This window comes from Carassius gibelio, chromosome A4, assembly GCF_023724105.1.
Source record: "Carassius gibelio isolate Cgi1373 ecotype wild population from Czech Republic chromosome A4, carGib1.2-hapl.c, whole genome shotgun sequence".
In the NCBI taxonomy this organism is placed as follows: Eukaryota; Metazoa; Chordata; class Actinopteri; order Cypriniformes; family Cyprinidae; genus Carassius; species Carassius gibelio.
Genome location: NC_068374.1, coordinates 24607635 through 24620832, shown reverse-complemented (window position 1 = coordinate 24620832; position 13198 = coordinate 24607635). Strand labels below are relative to the sequence as shown.

At 37.4% G+C, this 13198-nt stretch overlaps 1 protein-coding gene across 1 annotated transcript in view; it reads right to left on the bottom strand.

Moving 5' to 3' along the window:
- Nucleotides 1-5758: 5758 nt before the first annotated feature.
- Nucleotides 5759-13198, bottom strand: part of snd1 (staphylococcal nuclease and tudor domain containing 1) — a 167220-nt gene continuing 159780 nt past the window's right edge. Inside the window, exons 23-24 of the mRNA XM_052577497.1 lie at nucleotides 8188-8232; nucleotides 5759-6662 (exon numbers count right to left, since the gene is read on the bottom strand). Of these exons, the coding sequence (XP_052433457.1) occupies nucleotides 6597-6662; nucleotides 8188-8232 (111 nt within the window). The 3' untranslated portion in view covers nucleotides 5759-6596. The remainder of the gene's footprint in view (nucleotides 6663-8187; nucleotides 8233-13198) is intronic.

Sequence of the window (13198 nt, the reverse complement as noted above, 5' to 3'; positions counted from 1 at the left end):
AACAGCAGAAATAAACCTGGTCAACAACCTCGTCATCTTTTCTTGCTTCCTGATTACAAGAGTGGAATAACTGTACTGAGCACTGAGTATAAGAATGCACACACACACACACACACACATATATGTGCATTCGTATACTCAGTTCAGTCACTGTAAAAGCAATATGCAATATTATTACTGATGTTTCAGTCAATCAGCAATACAATTATTTTTTGTACATGAATCCCTACATGGATGATGTTAGAGGAAGATAGACAGAGGTGAACTTTATTTGTGTCAGTTTTTTGGATGATTGGATGGTAAGTGGGCAAAGATGAAAGTGCATGTTTTTCCGCATAGTGTTGTTTTTTTGTTGTAGGGTGCAAGTCGAAAAGAATAAACCTAGGCTCCGTTGATTCTTTCTGCCCTCCATCCCTCAAGTTATTAATCAAGGCCTGCAGTCCTAGAAGACGTGTGGATAAACACAGGAGTGGATCAGTTTAATCTGATGCTCTGGTGCATTATTAGTGAGCGGTGACAGATATTAAACTAGAAACCCCCATCACTCGGATAAATAGAGAAAAGGAACAGTCTCCAGTCTAAAGTATACTCTGTTTCTTAAGTGTATGCAAGGGCCTAGGTATGTACTTGTGATGCAAATATAATCACCAGACAAAGATTTCAAGAGCATATGTGTTGACCACCTGCAACTCTACATTTTTCAACTGTTCATGTATTCTAGCATACACATATAATTTAGCTTAAAAGAGCCATTTACGTCATGTTTTCAACTAAAAATGCTTTAATTTACACGTCAACAGTTTTGGAACCAGAAAAATTGGAACCTGAAAAATTGTGACATCATACACGTGTATTACGTGCTCAGCCTATAGAAATGCGCATGTGTGCAGGCCTTTAGTGTCTCTTTACAAAGTGACATCGCCATCTAGTGGCCTGGCATGTTAACTTTTCAAAAGCACAATGGAAAAACTCTTCTGCTTTTAGTACATTCGTTCTGTAAATGTACCCTAATAATACTGATCAGCTTGTGTCAGTTTATGTAACCCCACAGTTCAGTAGACTCGAATACAATTTCATCAACATCAAACCAGAAATGATTAGTTTTAATTTCATGTTATACTGGATATTACTCATCATCATAATTAATAGTATTCACTGTTTAATGGTTACCACTACTTAGTCTAATACATCAAAACTTGGGGATTTCTTTTTTTTTGTTTTTATAATTAATTATTATTTAATGTATTTTTGAAACATTCACGGAATCTGCTGAAGTACATTCTGAGGTATGTAAACCCCTAATTTGGACTCTGGTTTAGAGAGGGAGACACGCAGGAGAATGTCTTGGGATGTCCGGTGTGTTGGAGAGCCGGCCGACAGGGCGTGGCATCTGAGACCATCAGTACCAGGAGGATAATTATAGAATCACCTGATGTTACCGTAGCAACAGAAACCAGAGGTTCACATGTTCATCCCAATGTTCTGCACTGCGTTGCTACGGAGACACCCTCCTCTCCTGTTAGCACAACTGTGAACACTTAATCTGATCATTTTAGAGAGGAGCCATGTCACCTCAAGCACTTTTTTCCCCTGCTATATTATATATGACACCAACTAGCGCTTAAAGAAATGAGACAACGCTATTATACCAGGCCAGATAACTTGGTTTCCTTCTCATGACAGTGAGAGATTAGAGTTCTATCAAACAAGCCCTCTGAGATAGCCGGGCTCACAGCGTTAGTAAACCAAATACATGGAGATGGGGAAAAAATGGCTGAGTTCAACACTATGTCAAGGCAAGTCACCTTTATTTATATAGCACTTTTAACAATACAGATTGTAAAAAAAACAACAACTGAACAGCATTAAAAAAGAAAATAGTGTGTCAATAATGCAAATGATGCAGTTCATCATTGAATTCAGTGATGTCATCATCCAGCTCAGTTCAGTATAAATCGTATCTGTGCAATCAAGTCGACGAAATAGCTGGAAATTAAGCGTCCCCAACTAAGCAAGCCAGAGGCGACAGCAGCAAAGAAGCAAAACTCCAAAAAACTATGGCTCGGCTTTAAACTCTAGAGAGCTGTCTTGCTGTCAACATTGACAAGTGACTGAATCAAAATGATTTTTCAATGTTTCGTTCACCAAACCTGCATTTCTTTGATCAGAAATGTAATATTTATTATTATTTTATTAATTTAACATCATATATATATAGGTGTACATCTCACTCGAGTTTTAAACAGATCCTCTGTCCTCAGGTTAGCAGACATGTGGCTTTCATCAAGAGGAGAATGAAAGTGACTCTCACTGACACTCTATAGATAATTACACTCTTTGTCATTTATCTCTGTGGAGCGCAGCTAATGAGAATCCAACATGATTCAACTGACATTAATGTTCACAAGTAGAACACAGTAATTATTTTCACATATGATGTGAATAGATGCCTATGATCTTTTCAGAAGTTTATCCAGGATCTTATTTCATCCTCTGGCTGCCATGGTGATCTAACGGAATGATGAGTGAGGAGAAACCGGTATTTCTGGACTCCTTTTGCTGCTCAATCTGCCTCACGGTGTGTGGCACATGACCGTCGGAGGCAGAAATCCTCTTATACCGCCGCCATTAGAGTTGCCCTCTACCCAACAAGACCACGCCATTTCCCTCTCTCGCTCTTGGCTCTCACACCGACCTTGCCTGAGCATCTGGAGGTCACTAAGACACATGCAGAAGACACAGAAGCCTCTGGGAAAAGGAAGCTGACTTGTAAGAGCAACTTACCCTGCCCCAAGAGATTGAGTCTGGGATCAGAGTTCGCAGCTATTGGGTCCCAGCAGGGGCAGGAGGAAGCATTTGTATTAAAGGTTAACAAGAGTCAAATACAAGGAAAAACAGAGTCTATATGTAGCTTAAAATGATATCAAAATATAACATTAAAGGGGTTTTCCTTTCTCTTTGGAGTGTTACAAGCTGTTCGTGAATAGATAAGATCCCTAAAGTTGCAAAGACTAAAGTCTCAAGTGATATTCTTTATAAAAGTTAAAGGAATAGTACACCCAAAAATGAAAATTTTACCCCCAAGGCATCCTAGATGTAGGTGACTTTGTTTCTTCAGTAGAACACAAACGGAGATTTTTAACTCAGTCATTTAATGTGAGTGGATTGGAATCACATCTTTGATAAACATAAAACATTCACCAACAAAACCAGATTAAACCCAGCGGGTTGCGATGATACATTGATGTGTAAAAATACAAAACGTTCGGTCTGTGCAAAAAACTGAACGGTATTTATATTGTTTTTTTACCTCTGATTTTCACCGCAATGTCTGAACTGTCCAGAGCGCGATTATGCCTTCTTCAGCCTGCGAGTGAGGCGTCCTCTTCTTCTTCTTTCTTTACGGAGAATCGCAGACTTATAAGTGCATTACCACCACCTGTCTCTTAAATGCACCATCTACAATCTCAATTAGGAGTGTCAATGGTCCATTTGAGAGATAGGTGACAGTCAGGACGCACTCAGGACAGTTCAGACCTTGCGGTAAAAAGCGATGCGATAGAAATACTTTTCAGTTTCTTGCACAGACCGATCGTTTTGTGTCTGTAGATCTGTTTTTCTGCCTTTTTGATGGGTCAAACAATGACCTATTCCAAACTATTCCAATGCAGTCTGCACAGAAATTCTAAATGATTCTCTTTTTGATTGCGTCTATAGTCAGCAGAAGTGTTTGTCATAAGTGCACAGTTTGAAAGACAAGCTTTGTTGAAAGTCTAGAATCTGATCCAGTGTTCGCTTAAGGGGATAGTTAACTCAAAAAATGAAAAACCATCATTCACTCACCCTGATGTCTTTCATTTATTTTTTCCTATAGAGCAAAAAAGGAGGATGTTGAAGTACTGTGCTTTTCAGTGCAGTTGCAATGAGAGCTTAAGATTTCAAGCTTCAAAAAAGCATCAGAAAGTAGTCCATATGACACATGCGCAGTATCCCAACTCCTCTAGATCCATACAACTGCTTCCCATGAAACAGACTTGAATTTAAGTCATTATTAAATGAAATGAAATGGGGGTGAGGTGGAATGGAGAGTGAACGGTCCCTTTAAATGCTAACAATTGTATTTATTTATTTTTTAAACATTTGACTACATTGACCTAAGTGCTGACATCTGTTCCCTCTCACACCCAGGGTGTTCACACCATATAGAGAATACAAGAACCAGAGGGAGGAGAGAGAAAACACAAGCAGGTGAGTCACACAACTCACTGATCAGATCACTCAATGGGTCAGATCATGTATAATGTATAACACACACTCACACACAAATATATACACTGTATGTGTGTGTGTATGAACATTACTAGATTCACTGAGGGAATTCTATTTATTTATTTTTTTCATGGAGAGAAGCGCTGACTTCATTTGAAAATCACATTATGTCCTTCTGTTAAAGGCCAAAACATATTACTGTACATAAATGTAGTTAGATCTCATTAACCTGAAAATGAGTTTTTTTCCCAGTGTTTTGACTTAATAAAGGACTGTTATAAAGCTGAAACAGCACATCAGCGCTGCAATGAGACAGAATCTCTATTCTAAAAGAAATAAACTAACATTAGAGAACAACATTATACCATAATCTCATCAAAGAGCCCTTAGCACAGAGCTAATAAATACCCTGAGTTGCACTGGGGAAAACTGGGGGGGTTTATGGTTCTTTAGGGCAGTGGAGAACAGATGCGATAATGTTTTCAGCAGAGATGATGGCCATTCAGCTAAAGCCCCAAATGCAGGGGATTCCTCATTTGAGTCTCAACTGATCCAAGTGCAGTTTCAGCAAGAGACCCAACGCTCAGCTCCATCATGCTGGTGGATCTTTCACTGTTCTGAAACCAAACATGGTTTAATTCATGAGAAATGCATTAAGTAACATTTTGTCTCTTAAAAAAACCACTGAGGGAGAAACATGCCCAGGACTCATCAAATATACATGAATTGATCTGCTTAGCCATCATACACTTTCTATTTTGTAAATACTTGCATTTAATTTGGAACATGAGGATGCTGCAGTTAATGTGACAATGAAGACCGTAGTCACGGCTGTAGATTCAGTTTTGTCAGTACAGGTATACATTACAATTTAAAATGTATTCTACATTTTATAATATGACCAAATAAATGCAGTCTAAAAGACTTTTAGCAAACGCTTTACCAAGCAAAACTTTTAAATGGTAGTGTATGTGGGTATAAGACAACAACTTATACTATATAGAGACTGTATTAAAGGGCTAGTTCATCTGAAAATTATGATTCTGTCAAATTATCAAACCATTTATGAGTTTCTTTTTTCTGTTTGATACAAATCATGATCTGGTCCCCACACTGACTTTCATAGTATATATATTTTTTCCATGTTATTGAAGTCAATGGGGAGCAGAAATTGTTTGCTTATGCACATTCTTTAAATTATCTTCATCTGTATTCAGCAGAAGAAATAAATACATACAAGTTTGGAACAATTTGCGTTTGAGTAAATTATGATATATTTATTTATTTATTTATTGTATTTCATCAGTATTAAGTGTGACTATTAATATTAAAACATCAATTTCAGCACTGGTGTAGTTACTGTGTTTTGCCTTAGTGTATTTCCCCTAATGTTCTTCATGAGGCTCTATACGACACCAAACTTTTCTGTATATATTCAAAGAAAGGAACTCGGCATCATCACAACTCTCAAATCAAGAGAGACAACACGGCACTTTGCTCATTTTTATTTGTCAGATTTAAATACAATGACAGGGTCGACCTCAGAGGGAAATAAATTCAAACACTGTTTCTGTATTGCGGGCAAGAGTGGTAAAAGAAGAAACGATGACCGTTGAGTAAACCTCACAGAGTAGGCAGAGACGCGCTTGTAAAGATGCTGGCAGCATTTCTTTTGCCACAGAAAAAGAGAAAACACACATCCAATACAAAGTTCAGAAATGTCACCGAACACTCAGATCACATCAGAGAGAGACAAAAATAAGTTCACTTGGTTAGTTTTGATCTAGCTTCAAAATATCCAGATATATTAGATATTGAAATATAGAATCTCATGATTAAGGAGGTGTTTTCTCATCAAGCTGTTGAGTTCATGGTTGCTCTGTACATCCCCCTAAATTTCTTTAAATGTCTTGCCCCAAAATATAGAAATCTGATTGGGCAGATCAGGCTAGCTAAGAAGGAGTTTGACAGCTGGTGATTGGCTAAAAATTCACATGAGAAAGATGATTGGCTAACATGTCAAAATGTAAGATTAAAGTACGTACGTTGGTCCTATTTGAAGCAGCTACAGGTAGAGTTATCTGTAGCATAATCGCTTTTAAAATATACAATTAAAAATGATAAGAAACAAAGCCCTTGGGCAGAAGAGACGATATGCACAGAGTATATAAAATAAAAATAAAAACAGAGGCAAATGTTCAACATTAAAAAATAAAAAATAATAAAAAATAATGTATACTGATGTTTTGTTTTTCATGATTTTAGTTTTTTTTTGTGTGTTCTCTGCGAATGCATCTTGTCTTCCACAAGGTCTTTGGAACAACGACTTAGCGGCGGTACCCGAACTCATCCGCGTCATCATCCCGGAAATCTCCATAACGCCAAATATTGAGCTGCAAATGAAATGGAAAATAAATCAAAGAAAGACTTAAAATGTAGCTGTAACTGTACACTGTGGGATTGTCAGCTGTGCAAGGGTGAAAACATAAAAAAAAAAATGTGGAATTACTTATAACAAATTAATTCAGATTTAGCTTTGCTGGAGCAAGGCTGACGAAAAAGTATTAAATTCACACTTTATTTATATTTCGAGCATTGTACTCGTGCATATGAGACTTTTATTGACCCTGTGTTTAAAGCATCATAAATCATAATGAAGACAAATTCTCAAAGCAGCAGATTTTTTTTGTTTTAGATGGGCTTCTTCTGTGCAATTGGTATGAAAAAAAAAAACATCTAAATAACTACAATGAAACATTAATAAGCAGCAAAAAGAGGCTTTAAGTCATTTGACAGCACTGATTCACCATCATTAAATTCTGATAAGCATTTCTGCCCATGTATCCGTAAGACTGAGGCGCAGATGGCCAGCGTGTAGACAGGATCATTAAAACACGAGCCGGTCTGTAACATCATCACATCTCAGTAATAACGAGGCGAATGCTCGTTTACGGTGCTCTTTATCTCCAGTCCTTTCACATCCAGTCACGCGTGGAGGCTTTTTCCTCCAACAGATTCCATCACAGCCCTTTTATTTTAGATCGGTTTTGCCACATAAAGCAGCAAAATGTTTTATTTGTGCGACAGTGAATCATTTCAGCTTTAGAAATTCTTTGGGAAGATGGGAAATCATTTTGTATGTCATACAGAGGCTTTTAGGTTTTCTCTCCATTTCTATCATCGGTGTGCATTTGGCTGTTAACTCAGAGAAAATTAAGCTAATTAATGTCAACGATAATTTGCTCCATTGTTAGCAGGGATATCATCCTCATCATCTAGCGCTTGGGTTGGCATGGTTCTCTCTTCTACTCGAGTCTTGTTAAACCGTCATTGGCCTGTCATATGGAGCAATGTTTTAGCCAAAAACTACCCAAAAGCCGATGTTACAGGTGAGAAAGCTGATTGTGCGAGCTAAAGCCTGTTCTGAAAACAAAACTCTTCAGTTTTCTGTGCCAACAAGGGCATTAAGCATTATAGACAAGCAGAAGGGAAGAATAGCATATCGCTAAATCTTCATTTGAATTTGAGTTTCTAACTTCATTATGAACATTATGAACTATTTGGGATCATGAATATAAGAGGTGATCAGTGTTTGCGGAGAAAGAAAAAAAGACGGTTGATTTCATACACTGATCTCATTCCTTTTGCCGCTTGTTAAACGCACATGTTACTGTGGTGCGTTTTAAAATCTGAGGGTGCTATGAAACACCTTTCAACATCTGTGGATAGTGCTTTTTTAGCAGCAGCGTCCACTTGTTTGGTAAATAATGGAACCTCATCCTAGTGCGATCTATAAATAAATACATAAATGTAAATAAATAAATTGCTGCAAAATAGTGTGGTTGACCAATCAGAATTTACCGCAGTGCGACGAAGTGGAAAGAATTAAAGAGGAGAGTTTAAATTTGCAACTCTTACCCTGGCGCTCTTGGCAGATTCCTGGGTATTCAGATATTCAGTCACCTATTACAAAAAAAAAGAAAAAAAAAAGAGTGCATTTAGACAGAGAATGGCTTTAGTGTTGTGTTCAACTTCTTTAACAAACCCAACCAACATCCTTCAGCATCATCAATATAATAAATCACACACACACAAGACATTATAAAGGACAGAGATTGCTTTAAAATTGACAGAATTTTCCAGGATTGATGCGGTCTGGAATCCACATCAGCCAATCACAGTAAGTGCACCTAGTTTAGAAGATGATGTTTTAACAGGACTTCATCTTGTCGAGTCGTTTCCCTGTTCATCAGGGTGGCGATCGGAGCTGTGTGCTTACAGAGGATATATTCAATAATAAGTGAAAGTGTGGGTGGTTACAGCCACTACACTGCGTGTCTCCTGCTTTCTTTCTCTTCCTGCAGCCCACAAAGAGCTGCATCACAGACACAGGCCTGAATAACATCGCTTCTGCCACAGCAAGCACTGAGAGTCACTGACTGAGGCATAGATGTGTCACAAAGCGAGACTGTCTTCGTTTCTGGTTCAGAGCAGTGTCTTCAATATTAGAAACCTGGAAAGGGCTGTGTTTTCTGAAGTACCAGGTACGGATGAGATCACAGCTGAGGAATTAATGCAAAAAATGGCAGATGGTGCGCTCTTTTAGCTGTGTGTTTGCATGTGGGGGCTGTTATTTCGAGGGGGTTAATTGGCCGGCCGAGGAACAGGTGATTTGGTGCTTTAGGACATGCATGAAAAGACGGCAAAATACATCTGGACTCTGCAGCTGCAGAGAAAAGTGCAGCTAATGCAGCCTCCATCCATCAAGCGTCTGACGCTCCTTGACATGCACCACCGCGCGCCATGTTCACACACACCATCATCAGCAGATTCACACACTACAGAGGGGCTAAAACTCCTGTGCTGCATCAAAGACGCCATCATTACAGCTGTGCTGATACAATCATGTATGACAATTCATCAGCATTTCAAGATTAGGGATGCAGAGATATTAATGATTCTGCTAAGCTGATAATTACTACCGATAAATGGCTTATATGAAAAATTTACATTTAGATTTAAATCTACAGATTCCATTAGAGAATGGCGCTAGCGATGGCAAGGTCATGGGTTTGATTCCTACAGAATGCATGAACTTTTAGAATGTATACTTTGAAGGCAATGCAAGTCACCTTGGATAAAAGCATTTGTCAAATGAATACATTTAAATAATAAAATGTTCTGCTAAAATAGTTTAAAAATAAAATTATTTTAAATGCCTCAAGTGAATTTAGGTATCACAATATTATAATGCACAGTCTAAACAATGGATATTGTACCATTGACCATTTGAAGTCCAATAACTGATATAGTTCTTGTGCATCCTTAATCAAGATATCATTCTATTATTATATTTCAATCAATAGTATTATCTTGATGCATTGTGACTAGGGCTGGGCGATATATATATATATATATATATATATATATATATATATATATAAAAAAAGAGATCTCGATATTGTCAAAATGTTTACGATATTTGATATATATCTCGATATGTTTGCATTTGCATTTAAATAATAAAAAAAACATGATTTTCTTTTGCCCATAAAAAAAAAAAAAACACACAAAAAAAACAATTTAGATTAAACAGCTTATTTAAGCAGTTAAAAAAATCTAGACCAAGAGATCACTTACTGCTTTTTATTAAATTAATACATGTAGGCCTATATGTAATGGAAGCAGTGCAAATTAAGTACAGAAAGTGGATTCTGTCAACTTTTTAGTGCATGCAATTCACAATTTACACTATGCAACTAAGATCAGTATTTTATTTTAATTTTTTAACAAGTTTTTAAGCAAAGAACACAAGTCTGTCAACTGTCTGCGGTTTTAAGAGAAGCTCTGTAGCATGAAACTATGTTCCTACTGACATTAAAAACCCTCTTAGATGGGGAGCTAGTTGCTGAAGCACATAGCTATTTCTTATATATAAATATATATAAATGAATAGCAAAGACTTTTGCATTGTCTCTGTCTATATTATGGAAACTGGTAAACATATCAGTGAAATTCCCCAATAGTAATTCCAATTGGCCATATGTTTCTCTATTCAAACATCAGCGGTCGAGTAAGTGCATTTATTTTGCGATCACAAATGCAAACAATACAGTTGAGATCTCACGACAGAACACAGACCGGCTGAACGACGCTTTCATTAGATCGCTCAATTCCAGCTTGTTAGTGTTTTCAGATTATCGTCGGCGGCTCTTCCGCAATGAGGATGAGCATTAGCGCATGGTTGCCAGCTTGCTTAAAATAAGAAAACACGGGCAGAAAATGTATCCTTGTAACAGTGGAGCTCTGATTCAGAGATTTAAACTCTTGTTATCTGGCAACCGCTATCATTAAGCTCTCGTAGTAGAGGGGCGTAGCGCAGTTACAGGTTCTTTTTTTGGAGATTCGGCGCGTTCTTTTGGGAAAGTATGCTTGAATTTGAAATATTCGATATTCCCGATATATTCAAATTTTACATAGTCGTCAAAATTATTCCGATACTATCGCTAATATTCGATATATCGCCCAGCTCTAATTGTGACACATTTAGTCAAAAGTGTACCGCCATGCATATTGTATCATGTTGTGATATGTGTGATATGAACAAAATGTTTTCGCATTTTCGTCTTTTCGTCTTTATTTTTTTGTAACAATATATCACAATATCACAATTTTTTTTTTTTTATATTCACACTTTTTCTTATTAAAACTATAAAAATCTTTTGGTAAAGAGCAGTGATTTCCTTTTTTCTTTTGTTTTCTGATTAACATGAAAGACAGCAGCTGGTATTATGAGGCTGCTGTCACTTTAAGACCGAATGCACAGATTCAATAAACTGATATACAAACATGAATAGTTGCCAATACAGGCAGTTTTAAAATTTTTCTGTATTTGACCGCTGAATTTCAATAATCTGCAGAAAAGAACTGAATTGAGGATCACATGCTGTCTGTGACCGTCTCTCGGCATGAAATGATGGGACAGTGATCAGATTTGTGGAGTTCTTAGAAATACTCCATAATATTCAGTAATGCAGGCAGCCTGAAAATCGAAGCGTTCATGGACACAGCTGCACAGCATTCGAAGAGAACAGTTTGGACTTTGATCATCTCAGTACAGAGATTAAACAACAGAAAGACGCCGGAGCTGAAATGGCTTCTCTGTCCCAAATCAACCCAATTCAATCCACAGGGCACTGGAATGAAATGGGGTTTTTAGGCAGTGATGCGTGTCATTCAGCATGTGTCCTGGCCCTTTTGTGTGGAAGAGTGTGTGTTTGATAGTAGAGGAGCAGAAAATTCCCCATTCTAAGCTTAGCTAACTTCTACTGGTTAATGGAGCTGTCAGGAGCGAGGCAAGATGGGATAAGACTGGACATGGGTAGCCTATAAGTGCCTGATTGCAAGCCAACATGTACCTGACTAGAGTAAGATAAACAAATTATACTTGGGTTCCTTAAGACCAATTAGTTGAGCAAATTAAAGACATGTTTAAGGTATAAAACAGGAGAGTAACAGAAATTGAAACCACTATTTTAAAAAGACAACATTCCATAAAATGCTAAAAAGCTACAATTCTCACAGGACAATTTCATCACATAACCAACATTATAGAAATACTACACCTCCCTTGGGCTTTATTATCTATATTGTACAACTCAATATCACCAGAATATGACGGTAAGAAGATATTGACAGTGCTATAGTTTCATTAAGCCATCAATATAGCACCATAGGTTTGTAAAACATCTGAGATCACAACAACTTTCATACTTTAATTAATGTCTCCAAGGATAGGTCATTATACAGCAACACGACATAAATTAATAAATAAATGTGTTTATGGACTACAGTAGCTACCATAAAGCCATACTATAAATTATAGTTATTCAAGTTTTAACCTTATATATATATATATATATATATATGCACCTGGTCCCTGGGCCACCTTTAAAAAACAAAACAAACCCTTGGACACCCTTGTTTTAGCCCCTTTATATCAAGTAAATACTAAATGCTTAAGGAGAATCTCACAGAACAAATCTTCATCAAGACTGACTAGATTCTATGACTATAAGCCTAATTGGTATGTACGTTTGTAATTAGCTTGTAAATCTAATGAACGTGGAAAGGCACCAGTGTCACTGATGGTACGGTACAGTAAGCTTAAGCTTAGCGCTGGTGTAGCATAAATGCATAGAAGCTCTGTTTCAACCCGTGAGCTGCCTTGTTGTCTACTGCCTAAATAGGCAGCTATATAGATACCCAATTCTTGCATTAAATAAAAAATATGTATAATTATTTCTCTTGACTTATCTGTCATCTTGGACTTTGCACTGCATTCTTGCTTCAGAATTTGACAGAAAAAAGGCATCTAATAAGGCAGCACGGCGTTGGAACAAAACCTCTGCATGTGAAGCCCACATACTGTATGATGCCATAAAATGTATAGGTAGGCAACACACCAGGTTTTTATCTCATCTAGCCTGCCAGGATGAGGAAGAACATCAGTGAAAGAGAGACAGACTGACACACGAATAAGAAAGAGCAGTGTTTGAAAAATACAGGGAGGGAAATGACACATTGATTTCGACTATCGATCCCGAGAACTGATGAAGCTCATGCACACTTATCGGAAAGGCCTGCGTTATCTGTGTGCAGATGGAGAGAAAGTAAACCGGTTGGCATTATCTGTCACTCTCTCGTACTCTTACTCTGTCAGACAGACATCCTATATCTGACTCCTACTTTCACTCTAAAGATTTATTTTCCCTCTTTCATTCGCCTTATACAGATATTCAAGGACTTGTTTTTTTTTTTTTTTTGCACTAGACCACAGTGAATGTGATGCACTGACGGACGAGTGGACTCTGCTCTAGAAACTTCAGCAGAGTAAAGATTTGCTGATAGGAAGTCAGGTGTCAAGCAT